Source organism: Trichosurus vulpecula, chromosome 1 (genome assembly GCF_011100635.1).
Source record: "Trichosurus vulpecula isolate mTriVul1 chromosome 1, mTriVul1.pri, whole genome shotgun sequence".
Lineage (NCBI taxonomy): Eukaryota > Metazoa > Chordata > Mammalia > Diprotodontia > Phalangeridae > Trichosurus > Trichosurus vulpecula.
Window position 1 is genome coordinate 255,433,551 of NC_050573.1, and position 20,952 is coordinate 255,454,502.

The window sequence follows — 20,952 nt, forward strand, 5'->3', positions numbered from 1 at the left end:
ATGCTCCAATTGTATCCAACTGGCACAATCTGCTCCAATTATCAAATGTGATCACCGTGTGTCCTCATATCCAAGGTGTAAATGAAAATAGCACTGGATTGGAATTCAGGAGAGCTGAATTCTACTGACATAAAGCCATTTACCATCCACATGATTTGAGAAAAGTCACAACGTCTATGAGATTTTGCTTCTAAGGGGGTTCAATCATCATCTCTATGCAAAGGTTTCTTAACTCCATAGACCCTAAAATGATCCCACTTGAACAGAAGTCTCATCTCTCTAGATGCCTGTTGGCCATCTCCATCTGGATGTTGGACTAGCACCTTAAACCAACAAGTATAAAACTAAACTCACCATCCTGTCTTAAAACTATCTCTCCTCCCAACTTCTATTTCTGATGAGAACACCATCAACATCCTATGCAGTCAGGTTCAAAAACACAGTTACCTTTGACTCTCCCCTCTCCCTCAAGGAACACATCTAATCAGTTCCCAAGTTCTACAAGTTTTAGCTCCACCACATTTTTCAGATTTGTCCCCTTTTCTCCACTCACACAGGCACCATTCTAGCAGAGATGAAGAAAAACAAGGTCTCATCACAGCCTCCTCATTAGTCTCCCATTCTCATCTCTTCCCTGGTCAAATCATCTTGTTTATGGTTGGTGTTCAGTAATGTCTGACTTATCATGGTTCCATTTGTGGTTTTCTTGGCAAAGACAATGGAATGGTTTGCCATTTCCTTCTCTAGCTCATTTTGCAGATGAAGAAACTGAGGTAAATAGGGTTAAATGACTTGCCTAGGGTCACACAGCTAGTAAGTATCTGAGGCCGGATTTTTACTCTAGAAGATGAATCTTCCTGACTCTGTGTATTGAGCTGCATAGCTGCCATTTTGTTTACACAGCTGCCAAAATAAACTCTGAATGGTGCAGCTCTACACCCCACTCAAAAACCTCCTGTGGCTCACTCTGACCTCTAGGAAAAAATATAAACTCCTCAGTCTCTATCTGGCTCTTATTACTTCTTCATTCACATACTCCATGTTCCAGGCAAAGTGTTCCCCAAAGTTCCCCAAACCCAATGTGCCATTTTCTATACCATCACTCACTCAGTACATATGCCTGGAATGCACACCATCATCTTCACCCTTCCTAATCCTTACCTTCTTTCAAGGCTTAGCTAAGGTGCCAAATCCTTTGAGCAGTCTTTCTTGTCCTCTCCAGATGCAAGTGTTCTCTTCTTGATCAGATTCCTTGAGTACCCTGCCTAGAATTCTGTTGTCTGGCTACACTGCCCCCTCAAGTAAGCTTTTGGAAGGGAAATACTGTTTCTTTTTTGACTTTACATTTCTCTCTTAGTATTAAGTAGGTACATAATAAATATGTGTAAATCTGAAAATAACATAATAGCTCATGGTGATATAGTGTTTTATAATTCACACAGAATTTTCCTGAAACAAGATTATTACCAGACAACCTCTCAGCCTCCTTCCAGTTCTAAAATTCTCCAGTTCTCTGGTTCATATTTGCTCTAAGTCTCTGGCTCCAATTCTCTTGCAATTCTACCTTGACCCTCCTTCCTGTAATTTCATTAGGCAAATAAGTAGAGGAATTTCATTTTCAAGACATTGATGGAGAAGCTTTATCCATAATTAGAGAAATTTTAAAACCCAGCTCTGGTTAGTGTTATTAGCCAGTGATCAAAACTGACACTGACTAACAGGATCATCTTATGGCACACGTACATGAAATACCACTAGCTGCTTCCTGCTCATCAATGGCCTGTGTTGTATCACTTGCATACAGAACATTATGGTGCAACTTCTCTTTTTAAAAGCTATTTAAGCTGGTCTTGTCCCATGCACACAGTTAGCTAGATGGCACAGTAAAGAGTGTTGGACACACTCTCCAACACTTTTATTGCTGTGGGACCGGTCAAATTTGACAGGGGAGGGGATGAGGAGAAGCTTATTGGAGATGTGATGTAGTTAACAGGGCACCGGAGCTGGAAGACTTGAGTTGAAATCTGGTCTCAGATACTTACTAGCTATGTGACCTTGGGCAAGTCAGATAACTATTGTCTCCCTCAATTTTCCTATCTGTAAAATGAGGAAGATAACAGGGCCCAGGACTATTGTGAGGCTCAAATAAGGTAAGACATATAAAGCAACATATACAAAGCACCCTCTCTAGTCCAAGCTATCTATGACTTTTTATATGTATGTATACACGGTGGCTGCAACTATTTTGAATGACAGATGTGTAATAGACATCCATCTTGCCCGTGTTTAATAGTATTCAATGCAGCAGAATATCAATAAAATGTATTGATAATAAAATGGTTTATGTAAGTGGACTTCTGATTTAAGCAGGATATAACTTCCATGGAGAAACTGTAAATAACTGAACCTTAAAATTACAATCTAGTTATGCACCTAGGATTTGGAGTCTAGGGTTAACAACAGAATCTGAGCTAGATTAGACACCTTGGAAGTTATATGTAACCTTGGACAAGTAAGCTCCTGAGCCTGTTTCCTTATCTTTAAAATGAGATTGGACTAGATGGTCTCATAAGCCACCTCCAGTTCTAAACCTATGAGGCTCCATCTAATCTAGTCCATCACCCCTTCATGGGAATAGGAGCTCCTCTCCACCAGCCCTTGCAGATGATCCTCTGTATCCTACCCAAACTCTGAGACTAACTCACTGACTAACTCACAAAGCAGACTATTTCACTGGACAACAACTCTGTCAGGAAGGTCTTCCTTCAACTGGGCCAACTTCTTTACTTGAATGCCTCCCCACAGGTCCAACATCTGCCATCTGAAGTTACAAAGACTAAATCTAATACTTTTTCTATAGGATTTCTGCCCTCGAGTATTTGAAGGCAGGCATTGCATATTCCTTACATCTCTTCTTCAGGCTAATCACCAATATTTCTTTCAGCTGTTCTTCATATGATATCGTTTTGCTAAAATTTGCTTCAAGGAAAGTAAGATATTGATATTAATCCTTGGGCCTGATGTTTCTCATCATAAGAACAGAAAAACAGAACACAGTTATTTGAACCATTAAGACTTAAAAAGCACTTTACTAAAATTAGTGAAGAGAATTCTAGAGTTAAGATCGAATAACTGGGTTCAAATTCCAGCTCTCCTACTTGCTACCTATGTGACTTTGGGGCTCAGTTACTCCACCTGTAAAACAAGAGGGTTCATCAAGTCTAGATTATCTCTAAGGTCCCGCTTAGCTCTAAATCCTCTGATCCTCTGAATGACTGCTCTCCTACACACACACACACACACACACACACACACACACAGAGAGCCATGTGACCCTGGGCAAGTCACTTAACCCTGACTCCCTCACTAAAAAAAAAAAAAATTTGATGGACCTTGCAAGTCATCCTTGGGGCAGCCAGGTGGTACAAGAGAGAGCACCAGCCCTAGAATCAGGAGGACCTGAGTTCAAATCCAGCCCCAGACATTTGACACTTAACTAGCTGTCTGATCCTGGGCAAGTCACTTAACCCCAATGGCCATGCCAAAAAATACACACATACATTCAGTAAACTCCAGTGGCTCCCTATTAGTTCCAAGATCAATTATAAAATCCTGTCTGGCTTTCAGAGTCCTTTGTAACACAGCCTTTTCATAACTTCTTAGTCTTCTTATAATTCACACCTCTAAACATACTCGGAGATTTAGGAGTGGCCTCCTTGCTGTTCCTTGAAACAGACATTCCATCTCTTGGCTCCAGGCAATTTCCCTGGTTATCCCCCATGCCTGTAATGTTCTTCCTCCTCATCTCCACCTCCTGGTTTCTCTGGCTTCCTTCCATCTGAGATAAAGTTCTGTAGTTCTCTGCCTTCAGCAAGAAGCCTTTTCAATCCTCCCTAACTTCCCCTTGATATTAACCTCAATTTATTCTGTATATATCTTAATTTTTATGTAATTGTTGGCATATTATCTCCCTTGTTAAGCTGTGAATTCCATGAGATCAGGAGCAGTTTTTGCTTTTATTCGAATCACCAGAACTTAGCACAATGCCAGGCACACAGTAGGCATTTAATAAATGCTAGTCAACTGACTGGATGACTTCATAGTCAGAAGAAGTGATACAAGGACACTCTCAAGGTCTCTCTCAAGAACTCTGGAATTGATCGTGTGACACGGGAGACACTGGCACAGGACCACTTAGCATAGCATGCCCACATCAGAGAAGGTGCTGCACTCTATGAGCAAAGCAGAATTGAAACAGCTCAAAGGAAACACAGGATGCGCAAGTTTTGGAGTATCCACCCCAAATGTTCACATGACCTATTTATGCCCGACCTGTGGTAGAACATTTTGAGCTCGTACCGGCCTGATCAGCCACAGTCGGACACACTGAATCTTGACTCAAGCATGGTGATGTCATTTCGGTCCTCTTCGAGAATGAAGGACAACAACCAACCAACCAACATAGTTATTACCATTTCCATGTTACCATGAAGGAAACTAGGAAACAGAGACTCCAAAAGGGTAGGTGATTTATTCAGTATCATGTATATTTCGAGTGTTTCAGCTAGGACTCGACCCAAAGTTTTCTGATCCCAAGACTGGCAGTCTTTATACTATTCTATAATGCCTCCAAGCTAGGTGGCATAGCGGATAGAGTGCTATCAGGAAGATCTGAGTTCAAATATGGCTTCATTCAGATACTTACTAGTTGTGTGACCCTAAGCAAGTCATTTAACCCTGCTTGCCTCGGTTTCCTCATCTATAAAATGAGCTGGAGAAGGTAATGACAAACCACTCCAGTATCTTTGCCAAGAAAACCCCAAATGGGGTCACAAAGAGCCAGACACAACTGAATGACAAAGACTGGACCAGAGGATCTCTCAAGTCCTGTAACTCTAAAATTCTAAGTCTAAAAACAAGAAAGATTTTTTAATGAGAATATTACATTTAAAGTATTTAATACATGGGATAATAGAGGAAAAAGTAAGTTTTCTGTGACTATTAAGTAGTATATGGCTAAAAGGAATTTAAATTAACCAGCAAATGTTTTGTTTTGTTTTTTTTCCAATTCTAAATTCACTCAGACACATGCCAGTTCAGCAAAGTATCATTTTAAAACAAACTCTTCCCTGGGGGAAACTTGTTGCCAAGGCATCTGGACTATGATTCCAGAAGGCATTTTACAAGTTACTATCATTTTCACAGACACCCTAGGGTAGCACTAGCTTTAAAATGAATTAAAAGTTTCTTTAGAAAAACAAATTTCTCAGGCCTCCCACAGCCATGGAAATAGAAGAGTAAGTCTCTATTAGCAAGATTCAGTTCTCCACTGCAAAATAAAATGGCTTTCAGATCTTATTTGCTAGCTGTGTTCTTAGACATGATCCCAAGGCATACCCTAAAGCGCAAGTACAACATCAGGTTGTTGCTTTTCCCCCTCTGCTGTGAAAAGCTAACTAAATCACATACTGCACTTACTCTTCTCATCCTCTTGTCTTCCAGTCCCAGTATAGCAAGAAGTTTAGCTTAGAATTTATCACAAAATAAAGATTCTCCACAATGCACTTACACAAGTTGTATTAAGCTGGGATGAGGAAAGAAGAAATGAAAGCATTTCATACTTTTTTAGTGTACTTTAAAATAAGTTCAAGGCTGCTTCTTTGTTGCACAATGAGCTCTAAAAATAAAAAGGGTTTCTGAATATAGTCTTGTACTTTAGTTCCAACTATACAAGCAACTCAAATCCTGATAAGCTTAACTATTTATAGCTTTCTCAGACCCCAAATTGGCTGATGGTATAGCAGTTCCTCGTCTACTCATTGGTTAATTATTCTGCCCTTTTGTTGTCTTCTTTAACTCTACTTGTTGATTTTGGGGGCCATTTCAGTAATCTTTAATACCTTCACCAGTAGCTTGATACAAGAAATTAAAAGGAAACTAAAGTCAAGATAACTCTGAGGCAGGTCAAATGGGGTACCATTGTGGAGGGGTATGGAGTGGCCTTATCTGAGATGGGTAGATGATGCAGTGGCTAGGCAGTAGACCTGGAATCAGGAGGATATCAATAAGATATTCTTTCAAAGAATAAAAAATGTTTGTTGTCAAAAACAAAGCGAAAGATCAGGTATCTTAGAGCAGTGCGGTAGTGGAGTGGATAGAGTGACTGGTGTGGAATCTGGAAGACCTGAATTCAAATTTGACCTCAGATACTTACTAGGGGTGTGAAATGGGAAAGTCATTTAACCATTGTCTGCCTCAGTTTTCTCATATGTAAAATGGGGAAAATACCAGGGCCCACGGTTGTTGTGAGGAGAAATGAGTTGAGATATGTAAAGTGCTTTGTAAGCCTTAAAGTGCTATATAAACCCTAGCTATTAACATTATCTGTGACCTTCAATTATGTTTTAACACCAGTAGCACAGGTTTTAAAGTTTCAAGTCGTCCTAGGTATTTATGATTCACGCCTAACAAAGAAGAATAAAGGAGTTGCAATGGGAAAAGTGGCTTCTTTTGCCCAACACCTGAACTACCAGAAATATGGCACTTGGGCATTTTACACGAAACTGAAGCAAAAGCAATAAAAGCTTTTTCTGAGAGCATTAAGTATTAAAGCACTCATGAATTGACAATGACGTTTGTTCCATTTAATTCTCAAAGGTGGAGAATTTCTGGCTACAGTCTTAATTTTATCTAATTTGAACCAAGTTCTTTAAAATCCAATGTCTAACCTCTATTCTAGAGTCATCTACACTTCCTTAGTCAATTAATTACGCATCTACTATGTGCCAGACACTGTGCTAAGTGTTTTATAAATATCAACCATTTAATTTTCACTACAACCCCAAGAGTTAGGTCCTATTATTACTTCCCATTTTATAGTTGAAGAAAATGATGCTTTACTTCCTTTCTACTTTGCAATCTGGCTTTGACCCAACCCCTCTACTTAAAGCCTCTCTGTCAAATATCAACAATGATTCCAACTGCTATATCTGAGTTACTATGAAGATTTCTCTGATTCCCTTAGCTGTTAGTGCTTTTTCTCTCTCCTTAAATTACTTTACATCAACTTACATTTAATTTTATATTAACTTACTTGGGTTCATGTTACATCCCAAAGGAAAATATAAGCTCCTTCAGTTCAGGGACTGCTTTATTTCCAATATGTGGTAGAGTACCTTGGTCAGAGTAGGTATTTAAAGAAAATAGAGAAGTTATCTCAGTTTGTTTGTTTGTTTTAAACTCATTCAGATTTCTGATACTCAAAGTAATGAACAGACCCATTTGTTAGGGACACAAAAAGATGAGGGACCCATATCTAGGCTGATGACATCTCTTTCAAAGACAGACATTAACGGAAAATTCCTTCAAAGCCAACCTGGTATCTACCTTGCCTATATCTAGTTCAGTCAGGTTTCAAGATCACACATTATACATGGAAGTGACTGCTGGCAGAATGGTGCTATGCAGTTAAATTTTATAGGTCTCCTCGAGACCACAGCAATTATTAATTATTCCTTTTCAAGCATGGTCAATTACCCATTTCTTGACATGGGTCAACTTGCTCTTGTAGAAATTTCTTACTAGAGAACACTAGTCAGTCAACTGCCTCAATTCCTAGCCAATCAATATGGACTATATGGAGCAGGGATGGATGAGTAAGGAATATTCCCACTGGCCAAATCGAGTATTTCGATGTTACAAATATTGCAACAATTGAATGTAGTTGATAATCATTGCGTGCCCAATCAGTTTACCTACCCGATACAAATACCTGCTCTCTTACCTGGAAAGAAGAATGGTTCTTAATCTTTTTTGTGTCATGGACCCCCTTTGGTAATCTGGTAAAGTCTATGGACCTCTCCTCAAAATCATGTTTTCAAATGCATAAAATAAAGTGCACAGGATGACAAAGGAAAGCAATTATATTTAAACACTTATCAATTTAAAAAAAACACAACTTAATGTACCCCAGACTAGGAATCCCTGATTTAGAGTCAAATATAAACTCTTGCTGGGAAGGTCCTTCACAACCTGGCTCCAATTTACCCTTGTTATACTTTACTTGCCCTATGTGCATTATATCATTCATCTAAACTGGCATCCTTAATACTACTCCTATAAAACACTCCACTTCACTTATCCATTCCTTTGCACTATCTGTTTTCCACTAAGGGAAGGCACTCCCTCCTCATCTCTGACTCTTAGAATCTCTAGATTTCGTCAAAGCTCAGATCAAGCACCCGTCTTCTGCATTAAGCTTTTCCTGATTTTTTCCACCTAGCAGTAATACCTCTGCTTTCTCACACCACCCTCTCTTGGTATTTATTTTCTATATATTTATATCTACATAAGCCCTTTAAGAGAAAAGCTTGTTTCTCTTCTGTTTTTGTATTCCCAATGCCTATCAGAGTGTCTGGCACATAGCAGGTAATGAATAAATACTTGCTGATTTGTTGAAATAGTACCCATAAGCTGCAGATCCCTTTGTGGAAGACAACCCAAGAGTTAATCAAACAGGCTTCATCAGACATCTTAATTACCTTTCCCTGACTAAATCACTCCTGCCAATGATTCCCAGTCACCCACACTGGCAACAAAACAACTGTATAAAAAGCCAAACTTTTGCCCTCCCCTCCAACTGTGTCTTTTTTTCAGAATGAGTTTCCAGATAGAAGTAGCAGCTGTCAAAGTTCTCATTTTAAACATTCTCATTTTAAACATTAAACTAGAACAGGTACTTCGAAAATCATCTTAAGAAATACAATTAGTTAATTGGCCAAATAAATTTTCCCTATGGTGCAAAAATGCAGAATATGCATGATATTAAACCTTTACAAGGATATAATATTTAAACACAGCTAACAGATGATAACATTCTCCTTTAAGCTTTCAACCAAACATGCTGACTTTACAAGCTAAGTAGCATCTTTAATGATAAATATCTTCATAGCTACAAAGAATTCAATATTGCATTTTTTAATCAAGATCTCAAAAGTGTTTAACAAACATTCATTAAGCCTCCACTGCTCAACAAGGAGCATTTAAATTCTTCTCCTGAACTGGGAATTAACAGAATCAGAATGCCCATAATTGTAGGGAGTGAGTCAGCAGAAGAGCTGGAAAGAGACTTAGGAGTTCTGATTTCTTCATTCACCACTATGGAACATTCATTCATTGACATAAAGGAAACTTATTGTCTGGGAATAAAACAGAGAGCATGGTTTCAAGGCAGGGTTGAGATAGCCTAGAAAGATGGGTCACTGAATAATATAAGCAGTTAGACTTTTTTTTACAAACATTAAACTTGCTTTGCTTCAAAGTAAAAATTTTTGTTCTCAAAGTGAAAGACAATGGGCAAATAAATGGTTTGTAGTCAAACATACGGCTAGCTTTTTGCTTTCTATATGAGTCAGCCACATCCTTGGATTAATGGTAAAAATAGATTAAATAAGATGATCTATGTAGAGTACATAGCAAACCTGGAAGCGCTAAATACACATTTGCTTTATTTTTAATACCCTGGCACCATTTCTTTCGCAGGGTTGTTGTGAAAAGCAAATGTGATAATTTATAGAAATGCTACATAAATACGAACTAATAATAATGTTGACTCGAAGAAGAAAAACACAGGACCAATTCAGGAAAAAGTTAGTATCCAATCTTCTTGAACAAAGAGCATGTATAGAGGAGTCATTTGGAGCCAGACTGAGGAGAGCTTGAATGCCTTTGGAGGTAGCATACATTTAACTGGTAACGCATAGGGAGCCACTAAGGGCTTTTGAGCAGGGGAGTAAACATGTGGTTGTGCTTTAGAAAGATTAATCTGACAATGTCATATAAATAGTTTGGAGAGGAGAAAATAAAGTAAGTGAATTCGCAAGCGGACATAACAACCATCTCTATTTTGAGAGAAATACCAAATAGGGATAAGAATAGTTTATGACACCTACTCCTTTAAAAAACATACAGTAAATAAAACTGAGCTTGTCTACTTTTTTTTTTTTAAGGAAGAAAACTGCGTGCCTTCTGATGTGACTAATTTGGGTAATTTATTTCATCTAAATGCTTCAATTCCACAATTGTGTCTATACAGAATGGTCATCCAAGGAGGGTTTCCCAAGTCTTTTTGGCCTAAACCATTTATTACTGTTCTCTCCCACTTCCATGGACTTACACCCTGTACTCCTTTGCTGTAACTTGGGGCTTAGCCAAGTTAATGTCATGCAACATAACTAGTCAAAAAATGCAAGGTTCTCTACATTGGATTACATGCCGTCTTGGGTGGGGAGTGGGGAGGAGAGGGACGGAGAGAAAATTTGGAACCCAAAAACTTGTGGAACTGAATGTTGTAAACTAAAAATAAAGAATAAATTTATTTTTAAAAAAATGAAAGGTTCTAACCTGCAAGGCAGAAACACACCTGAAAAATTATTTCAGCACTTTCAAGTGAAGGGGACTTACTTTCACCATCTGGGATTTACTGACCATCCATAACACACTCAATGTAGTTGTATAAGACATTGAGCTTAGTTCTGATGCTGCTATACCTGCAATTAAAGTTATCTATCATTCACCCTACTACTTTCAAAGTTATCTTGGATTCATATCTTACTCTAAATTCTTACTCTTGCTTCCCACTCCCCCAGCCCAATTTTATTGATGTCACAAAGTAGTTTCTGACACTCTCTGATGTAGACCTTGCCACTAGCCCTTCATAAGCCCTACCTTGGTCTATTAGAAAGAATATTGGCCCCAAGTCACTCATTTTGGTGTCTATTTCCTAGTATGTAAAACGGAGGTGATAATATTTTCTCTTATCTGCCTCCAAGGTGTGTTGTGACACGTTAAAGTTGTGTGTTATGTGCGTGCGTGTGTGTGTGTGTGTGCTCAAAGGAGATACTGTAGCATTGCTATATGAAATGGTATAATTTTTCTAATTATTCCTATAGTATATGATACATTTTTCTGCCCAAGGTTCCCATTCATCTAGTGGACAATCCTTAGAATTCAATTCTGCCCTTACACAATGTCAAGTACAAGAGATGGTACTCACATAGTTCCCCCAAAGCCACTTCTGGAGTTGAGGGGTAGAGAGGGGTGGTTCAGAAGCAAGGCTGAAATTTCCTTAACACCAATCTTTCTAAAACTGTCCGCTGAGCACTGCTGCTCTATGTAATGGAGCATCATCTGATAATATTAAATTTGAAATTATAAAATAACATGTAGCAATCATCAGTATGAAAAAGAACATCAAATTAAGCTTCCAAATTTCCTCGAGCCATCCCACCCCCCTTTATCACAGACTCTCAAAGTTAGAAGGGACCTCAGAAGCCAACTAATCCAACCCATGTCTAAATAAGAATCACTTCTCAAAATCTCTCAAAAATGGTCATCCAGCCTGTGCTTGAAGATCTCTATGAGAAGAAAGCCACTATTTAATCTAGCAAACCATTCCACTTTGGGATAGCTCATAGAGGAGGTTTTCCCTCAAAATCTGCCACTAGCTATTTGTACCCACTGCTATTAGAACAATCTAATTCCATAAGATAGAGCTTCCAATATTTGAAGGTCATTATCATGTGCCACCCTCTCAATCTTCTCTTTTCTAGGCAAACCATCCTTAGCTGATAGATACTCAAGTGGCATAATCTTGTCTTTCTTTGGATAACTTCCTACTCATCCATGTCCTTCTAGAAATATGGTACCCAGAAGCAATCAGTTTCTACGGATGGAGTCTGACCAGGACAGAGGTCAACAGGACCTTCCTCCTTTTGGACACCATACCTCAGAGAGGGAACTTACTGTTTCCCATGGCAGTCCATTCCCCTTTGAACAGTTCAAGGATATTCTGTACCCTCAGACTAGCGGCACCCTCTGGGTTCCGTTATTACATTTGAAGTCCCAAAGCATTCTGAGGCCAGATCAGTTTAGGAAAGGTCACCTTTCAAACTTTAATCAAAACAATATAAAAGAGAGGAATTACTGAAACTAACTAGAGAACTCTTTCCTTCCCCCTCAGCTACTGGCAGGTAACTATCAAGAGGAATGGGGGGAAAAAAGGATATTATTGATGTTCTTATAGCTGCAACCGAAGGAGAACTATCCACTACTGATCAGGATAGCTTCCATTGTTACCAATATATGCTCTTCCTTCTATTTAGAGCAAATGGCATCATTCATCTTTCATCAGCTGCTCTAGACCAGTAATGTTAAACTCAAACACAAAAGAAATCACTAATCCACACATACGGATCTCAGCGGGCTGCATACTGACTTAGTTCTAAAATGTAATGCTATCTATGTCTTAGGGTATTTTTATTCATTTTGTTACTTATTTCTCTGTTAAGTATTTTGTTAAATAATCTGATCCATGAAATACAGACAATTCTTGCTTTATATTAACTCAGACCTCTACATAAAGCAAATTTTTACTTAATGAGAATTTGTCCATGGATGGGGGGAAGGGAGGAAGGCAGGGAGACACAGGTTCAGGGACAAGTGGTGGCCAGGGAAAGGGAAGAGAGAGCAGGAGTTGGAACACCTGGGGACCAGGCCAGCCACTCCAGGGCCTAGACAGGAGAGAACAGCTACATGCCAGAGCTGGGATAAGAGAAGAGGTACCCCAGGGTGGGCAGACAGGGAGCCCAACCCATCAGCAGTTGGAGATAAGCAATGGTCTCATCTGTTCTCAAGCCAAGCCCCCAAAGCCAGTAGCAGCAGGATGCAATCCAGTCTTCTGCTTTTACTTGGAGGGTTTTTTTTTTTTTTAAATATTGCCTAAACCTTAACAGGTTCAAGAGGAATCTGTTTTTGGTGGGGAGGGTGTGGGAAGCCATGAAACAAGAGCTAAGGTGCTAAGCAGAGGGAGAGCACACACAGTACTGTACAGTAGAGTTAACACAGGTATGATTTTGGGATAAGGATTCCTTTCAGAATTAAGTAATGTCAAATATGCATGATCCAAATTTATGTAAAGCAAGAACTGTCTATGCTCAGGCATACTCTAGGCACCTCTGCTTTAAACTAAGCTTTCTGCACAGCTCGCACTGCACAAAAATGAGCCTTTCATGATAAGGTTGGGGGGTACCGTCAAGAAATAAAAATTGCAAATTCTTTACCTACTCGATTTTTAGGGAGACATATGTAAAATAGAGAGTAGAGGGCAGGGTTAAACTTAAAGTCCCTTTTCCTCTTTTTGTCCTGAACCGTTATCTATGGATTTCATTATGATACAGAATTAGTCCCTAAGATTGTGGGATATTAGAAATGCTTTGGTCCACCTTCCTTAGTTTACAATTCAGGAAATTGAAGCAAAAGGAGTTAAGTGACCTTGCTCAAAGTCACAGAGGTGATATAAAAGACTCCAAATAAAGTCACTCTTTCCAATTAAACAACTATTTATTATGTGCTAATCATATGCAAAGGTCCATGATCTTGGATCCTGAGAATGCACTGATAGATACAGCTTGGGTTGCTCTCAGGGAACCTATAAATTAATGGAGTAGATGGGAAACAAGTAGATAAATAACTGTGACACAAAGAACAAGACAGAAGTACAAATGAAGGATCAAAAAATGCTGTTCCAAAATCTGAGGAGTGAGGACACTCACTTCACTGAAAGCTTCATGAAGAAGTAGCAAAAGGCCTTGAAGGAAGGGATGTAGGGAAGTGGGGTGGAGGTGGTAAATCAGTTTTAAGTATGGGAAATGGTAGTGGTGCTGTTGTGTTTGTCCTTTGTTCTCGAAGAAGACCATGACATCAGTGAAATGATAGCAAAGCACAGAGAAAGACAAGCAATCCAGTTTGGCTGCAATGTAGATTGGGTGGAAATAGGATTGGGTTAGTTTTGCCTGGCCTCAGAGGGCAGAACCAGAAGCAATGGGGCTGATGGGAAGGAAAACCCTCCTAACTGAATGACTGAAAAATAAAATAAGCTAACTCAGAAGATATGTGTTTAAGGAAAGGCAAGATGACTACTTGTTCAGAATTTTGCGGGTATTCCTTGTTCAGGTGCAGCCTGCCCTAGACAACCAGCTTCTTTTGCTCCTTCCAACAAAGATGCTGTTGAGTTGTGTGGCAGATAATGTCTAATAAAATAAGGCTAATAGGCCAGGATGAAGGTAGGTTGTGGAAGGCCTTATATGCCCAATCAGGAATTTATATATTATTCAGTAGGCCACAGGGAGGTACTGAAAAGTTTTTGAGGAGCGTTAAAAGAAAATTATTAAAGTAACAATGAATAAGCTGGGTTAGAGTGATGATGCACTATAAGGTGACCAGTTAGGAATCTATTAAAAGAGACTACGTAACGAAACACAACGGTCTGACTAGAACACCCAGAAGAAAAGGAAAAGGAGGGCTAGATGTAGACTGAAGAAGGATTTTGCAATTGACTGACAGTATGGAGTTACAGAGAGAGGGAAAAGAAAAAGACTCCCCAGTCCTGGGTCTGCATGAATGGCAGAATGGGAGACCCATTAACATAAAGTGAGAAGTTAGAGAATCATTTGAGAGAAGAATAGATTTTAAGAGAAAGATGGTAAGTTCAGTACAAGAAGTCTTAATTCTATGGGGCTAATAGGGTATCCAAGGGGCAATAGCCAGCAAGTGATTAGAAATGCAGAGAGAGCTCTAAGGATATTTTGGGAAAGAGAAAAGAAGTTTGGAGTCATGAAGACTCATTTTCATGAGTTCAAATCTGGCCTCAGACACTTAGTAGCTGTGTGACCCTGAGCAAGTCACTTAGCTCTGTTTGCCTCAGTTTCCTTATCTGTAAAATGAGCTGGGGAAGGAAATGGCAAACCAGTCCCATATGTTTGCCAAGAAAATCCCAAATGGGGTCACAGAGTCAGACACAACTGAAACAACTGAACAGCAAGAGAAAAATAGGTTGGAGAAACCTCTGAATAGAGATAGAGGTGATAACTAAAACCACAGGAGTAAATATAATCAAATAAAAGACTTTGGAAAGAATAGAAGGCCTAAAATAAATCCACAGAGAACCTAACCTCAGATACTTAACTGTTGTGTGACCCTAGGTAAGTCACTTAACCTCTGTCTCAGTTCCCTCAATGGTAAAATCTAAATAATAGCACTTAACTTGAAGAGTTGTTGTGAGGATCAATGAAACAACATTTGTAAAAGTGCTTAGCACAGAACCTGGAACATAGTAGATGCTCCATAAATATTTATTCCCTTCCTTCTATGGACTCCTCAGAATGTTTTTAAATACATACAATCAAGAGGATTACAAAGGAAACCAATTATATTAAAAAACAATTATCAAAAAAAATTTTAAATAAATTTAAAAAAAATAAATGAATAAAAAAATTTAAAGCAAGTTCACAGACTCCATGTTAGGAACCCTTGCTCTAGGTCCCTTGACACTGCAGGGCTATCATATGCAGACCTTCCTTTGGTTCACCATCTGATCAGCCCTCCTCCTTTTCAGGTCAATTATCTCCCTCACAAAATCCGTTATGCTGCTTCTCCTGCAGGACTCTGCCTTTTGGATTTAACCTGCAATTTTGCTTCCTCAGAAATTGGAGTATTCTATGGTTCACAGCTGTATAGCATGATTGGAAGAACGTTAAGAAGGTCAAAGAGATGGGCCATTGTTCAGGAAGAAGTTCAGGCTCATTAAAAAGTACCAAGAATATTTCTGAAAGCAATCCAGCCCACTTTCCTATTTCATTCTGGGTCCAGCTCACCATCTATCTACATTATCTGTCCAAGATTTAGGTACTGATGGATTAGTTCTAAAGGTTGTCCATCCAACCGCCCAGCGACGTCTAGACAATAGACATTTGGACTCTGCTCCTTGTTTAAAAAAATGGCAAAGCGGCATGAGTGGATGTTTCATATACCTTCCTAACTTTCTTATCCAGACATGCCCACAGCTTCAAAAGTAGCACCCATACAGTAGACACAATGTAGAAATGCTAGCAAGAAAATGCCAACTCATCCTTTCTGCAACTTGCTCAAGCTCTCCCACCCTACCCCCCAACAATTTTTGAAGACAGACAGTAGTCTAGGAAATTATGTGGCAAGCATTTCATTGTATGCACATTTTTTTTTTTACAAAAAACTAGACTCTCCTGATTCCAAGGACCACGAGCTAGGTTGGACAGATATGATGTTGCCATTTAGAACAGTAGGTGAAGATTAACATGCCTTTTGCCCAACATCAGGAGTGGTATGGTATCCAACTCTCTTCAAATTATTACTTGTAGTTTAGGTCCTTGACACCAGCAAGGTAAGACCACTAGTGATGAGCCAAACAAAGACACATTTCTCAACCTCTTCTCCCCTTCTTTAAAAAAACAAAAGAAAAACATGATTAGGAAAGTTAACTACAACTGATGAGGAGACATACTATACACATGCACAAGCTAGAAATTATGAAACACACACACAAGAATGTGAGGTTACATTATTTCTGCATAATGATGGATGGGAACTGTGATACTATTACAGCCATCAGTAATGTGTTTTTATCCCCCTAGACTATGTCCTCCATGAGGGCAATGATCACATCTCCTCTAATTTTGCATCTCCCTCAGTGCCTGTTCAGAGAAAAAGAGGAACTTAATAAAGGTTTGCTTAAGTTGATGAATAGATAGATGCTCAACATTGCTGTGATAGATGCCTAAAAATTTATTCAGTGCCTACCACAGTGTCTGGAATATGTTTGGTCGCTTTGCAGTAAAGTTCAGCTCTTCATAATGCCATTTGGGATTTTCTTAGCAGTGGTTTGCCATTTCCCTCTCCAGGTCTACAACATAGTAGGTGCATAATAAATGCTTCCTGACTAACTAAAAAAACTAGTGCTGGAACTGAGACTGACTGACTCATCTAAAGTTCTACCCAAAATTTGTTACTTAAGTATCACAATGGCCTAAACTTCATGGAGGGAAACACACCAACTACCCACAGTAAAGCTTGGGGGCAAGAAAATTTGGGTGGAGAAGGGAGGTAGTAAATTGGGAAACTTAATTAGCAAATGATTCAGTACTATCTCTGTAACCAAGGAGCAATTCCATGAATAAACAAACTTTGCATCTTCCTAAATGCCATGGCAAGGGCAAATTGATATGCTTCAAGTGGTATGATTATAACAGCAGATATCCACAAATACTGCCCTCCAAAGACTAGGGTGTGCAAGTGAAAAAGGATGGGTGATTTCAAAGAAAAGAATGTTTAAAAAATCCATAACTAAAAAAATTCTACCCTTTACTGCTGCAAAACAAAGGATAAAGGAATGAATTTCTGATTCAGATCTACAGTGGCAGGTAAAGAAAGAAAAGTGTTACATGAGGCAGGTCACAGACTGATTTCTAATTGTAAATTTATTTAATTCCACCTTGAAGTCTTTGTGGGAACTTTGCTCCACTTAATTCAATGCCCTTTGCCTTTTAAAGAGAAATCAGTTCATAAGAACCCCTCAACAGCAAGAAATGGGATCAGGGGGGTTGCAAAACACCCTATTTCTGTATACAAAGGAGAATCAAATTGGATTATTTTCTGCAGTATATTGACGCCCTAGTCTTTCCCCACCAACTCTGGAGAGAAATGTTTCACCAAAGCACCTGTAGTGCTTGCAATCATGTCTGTAACTAAGCTCCTTCCCAGTTAAGCCAAGAACTATTAAGAAAAAAAGTTCAACATTATTTACACAGCCTTTCAAGTCTAATGTTCCTCAAATAAGAGTGCTGTTCCAAGATTTTCCCCAGCTCCTAGAAACTTTCCTGCTTTTTAAATTGTGCCCCACATGCTGACCTCAAGTTCTGAGGCAGAGATAAGAACACTGAGAATAAAAATTCCTTTGGTGATTTATAAATCTCATGTTACACACAGTTTTGTATGCCTATTGCTCCTGAAAACAAAGAGGAGCAATCCAAGCCCCTCTGACTTGAAATGAAATAGCTTTGTTTGGTTTTCCTTTTGACGTGGCCTTGATGTAGTGACCAGAATATTACCCTGGCAGCCTGGACCCCAGGTGTCTCAGGTAGCCTCAGAACAAGAGCAGCGGGGCTCTGCAGTCTGCAACGGAATAAACCTCTCAAATTCAGTCCAGCTTCTCTGAAAATACATACATACAGAGACCAAAAAGATTGTCTGAATTTACACCTTCTAATTCACTGCAGCTCTTAAAAGGAAAAACATTGCTGGAAGGTGTGAATTGTTACTTGTTTGCAGATGTTACAAAGGCAGAACAAACAAGACTCGTTTTAAAGAAGGACCTGGAGTTACTAGTTGGGAGCTCAAGTTCCATATATATACATTTTCGTGGTTTAAGTTTTTATTTTTATTTTTCTCCCCTATGCTGGAAATGATCAGAGCTAATAATTAACTGCATTTAATGTTTTCTACACTCGGTCCCAAAGTACTTTCAATTCAGGTGAAGAATGTAGTCGAATAACAATAAAATGTTTTAAAAGGGATGCCGGATACTCGATTCATCTCATTGGTCACTCAGAAGCCTTTCCACCTAAACCTGCTGCTGAGTCCAGCCAAAAGCTGACCGCAAATAAAGATGTCACCCAGGGCTGCATGCTTCCCCTGCAATTGGCAAATTCCTTCTTTTAGAAAGTTGCTTGAGATGTGCACCTCTTTGGGATTTCTCAAGTTCAGTAACTGGGGCAGACATATCGGGAAGGCCAATTTGCTTTCAAGATGACCATCTGCCCTCTACGGATGAACCAGTTCTGTTTTGTTTTGTTTGGGGAGGGGTCCCCTTTTTAAAGCATCCCTGAAAACTCTATGACTTCCAGCACAGGCGATTCCAAGTTCGGGGCACTAGCTAGTGTCGCTCCCCTCTAAACTACAGTGCGGGCTGTCTGAACGCCCTTTTGCTCTCCGGCCAGTCCGTCCCACCCTCGACTACACAGACACACACTCACACACTGAGAGATATGTACACACACACACGTAGACTGCGGTTTGCAACAACTCCCCACTCTCTCTCCCGCCCCCCAATTCACTGCAGCTGGGGAGGAGATGCGGGGGGCCAGCAGCCGAGGCTGGGCCGGGGACAGCCGCGGTCCGGCCCCGGGGCTTCACTCACCACTGTCCAGCCTGGCGATCTGGGGCAGCCGATAAGTGCTGACCAGCAAGTCCAGCGGAACGGCCCCCGAACTCCACTTCACATCCTTCAGACTGTAGCTCTGCGAGGGGACCGGGTCCATCTTCCTTGCCTCCTTCTTCACACACACCCCCCTCCCTTTCCAGTCCACTACCACCACCTCCTTCTTGTCTGCCTCCTCGGGCTCCTGGGGGTGGGGGGCTGGAGAGGGAGGACAGACAGGTCTCCCAGATTGCTGGGAACAGCAGGGCTGGGGCGGGGGGATTAGGGGGGGAAAGAGCTTTGCTGCTGGTTCAGCCGCTGCTGCTGCTGTTGCTGCTGCGGCTGCTTCTGCTGCTGTTGAAGCTGCAGCTGCGGGACATGGCTGAGACGCCCCGGGTTCCCTTACAGAGCAGGACTAAGGAGAAACCGTGGCGGCGGTGCCTGCTGCTGCTGCTGCTGGGGCTGACGGTGCTGATAGTTTTGCTGCTGCTGCCGCTGCCGCTGCTCCTCCTCCTCCAGCCCCGCGATTGCAGCTGCGGCTGCTGCCCGCTGCTATCCTCCTCCTCCTCTTTCTCCTCCTTCCCTCTGCTTCTAGTGTGTGAGGAGGAGCCGCTGGTCTGAGAAACGCCATAGCAGCGCTCCCAGCACTGACTAATCAACAAGGTGCGAGGAACGCCTGCGCAGCTCCCGGAAACGCCGCCTCCTCCTCCTCTTCCTCCTCCTTCTTCTCCTCCTCCTCCTAGTGCTCCCGCCCTGCAGCAGAGCTGGAGCTCCGGGCGGGCTCCATCTGACTCTCTCCTCCCTCCCTGGTGCTTTCCCGGCTTTCCCTTCCCGGGGATACACTGACATGGGCGCTCTGTGCAAAGTCTTTAGCTCTCGCTCCACCCTCTGACCACCTCGGCTCCCTGCAGGACTCACACAAGCCTGGAGGGGAATAAGCTGATTTGATTTCTACCCTTGACTGTGTAGAAGTATTCTACAGACTGCACTGGAGAAATGCGAAAGTTGAATTGCAGCGTCCAACTTGCCCTTGGAAATCAAGAACTGCAGCTTACAAATTAAACACAAAACTACGTCGTAGAATCTTGTCTGTTTGCCCTAGAATGTGCAGTGATCTTACGAATTATCTTCTTGAGTTTCAATGCGATTCGCTGCAACAAATATCTCTCTACTAAATACTCAGTACGTGCAATGTTCTGTCCTGGGCTCCGAACGAGATGCACAGATTATGCTTTCAAGAAGTTTACAATCTCACCGCAGAGACGTTTTTTAAAAACAAAACGAGACCCTGTGATACAAGGGAGAGTGTGATTAGAATGTAAACTCCTTGAGGAAGTCAACAAAGCATTTATTAGACTCCTACTATGTTCCAAGCACTGTGTTAATTGCTAGGGATATAAAGAAGGTCAAAAAGACAATTTACAAGGAATTTACAATCCAGTGGTGAAGATAGTATTCAACCAATCGTGTACAAATTATATAATAACTATATATATATACACACATATATAAATATATACATAACATCATGTATACTGTGTATATATAGCCCATATACACATATAAATAAATACGTATATATAGAAATATGGTATGTATGTATACACATACACACATCTTAAATTGGAGATAATCTCAGAAGAAAAGCACTAGCATTAAAGGGATGGGAAAGGCTTCTTGGCAGATGGGATTTTGGCTGATTTAGAAGGAAACCAGAGAGGTCAGGAGACAGAAATGAGAAAGGAGAGAATTCTAGGCATGGAGGGACAGCAAGTGAAAATGTTCCAGTAAGGTGATGGAGTATCTTTTTGTAGGAACAGCAAGGAGACCAGGTTCACTGGATCATAGACATTTGGAGGGGAGTAAAATGTTGGAAGACTGGAGAG

The 20,952-nt window shown here is 40.4% G+C and overlaps 1 protein-coding gene across 2 annotated transcripts in view; it reads right to left on the minus strand.

Moving 5' to 3' along the window:
• GAREM1 (GRB2 associated regulator of MAPK1 subtype 1) overlaps positions 1-19,277 on the minus strand; it is a 212,905-nt gene extending 193,628 nt beyond the window's left edge. For both annotated transcript variants that reach the window (XM_036767274.1, XM_036767266.1), the window contains exon 1: positions 19,067-19,277. In XM_036767274.1, coding sequence (XP_036623169.1) covers positions 19,067-19,187 — 121 coding nt within the window. In that variant the 5' untranslated portion in view covers positions 19,188-19,277. The remainder of the gene's footprint in view (positions 1-19,066) is intronic.
• Between the last annotated feature and the right edge of the window lie 1,675 nt (positions 19,278-20,952).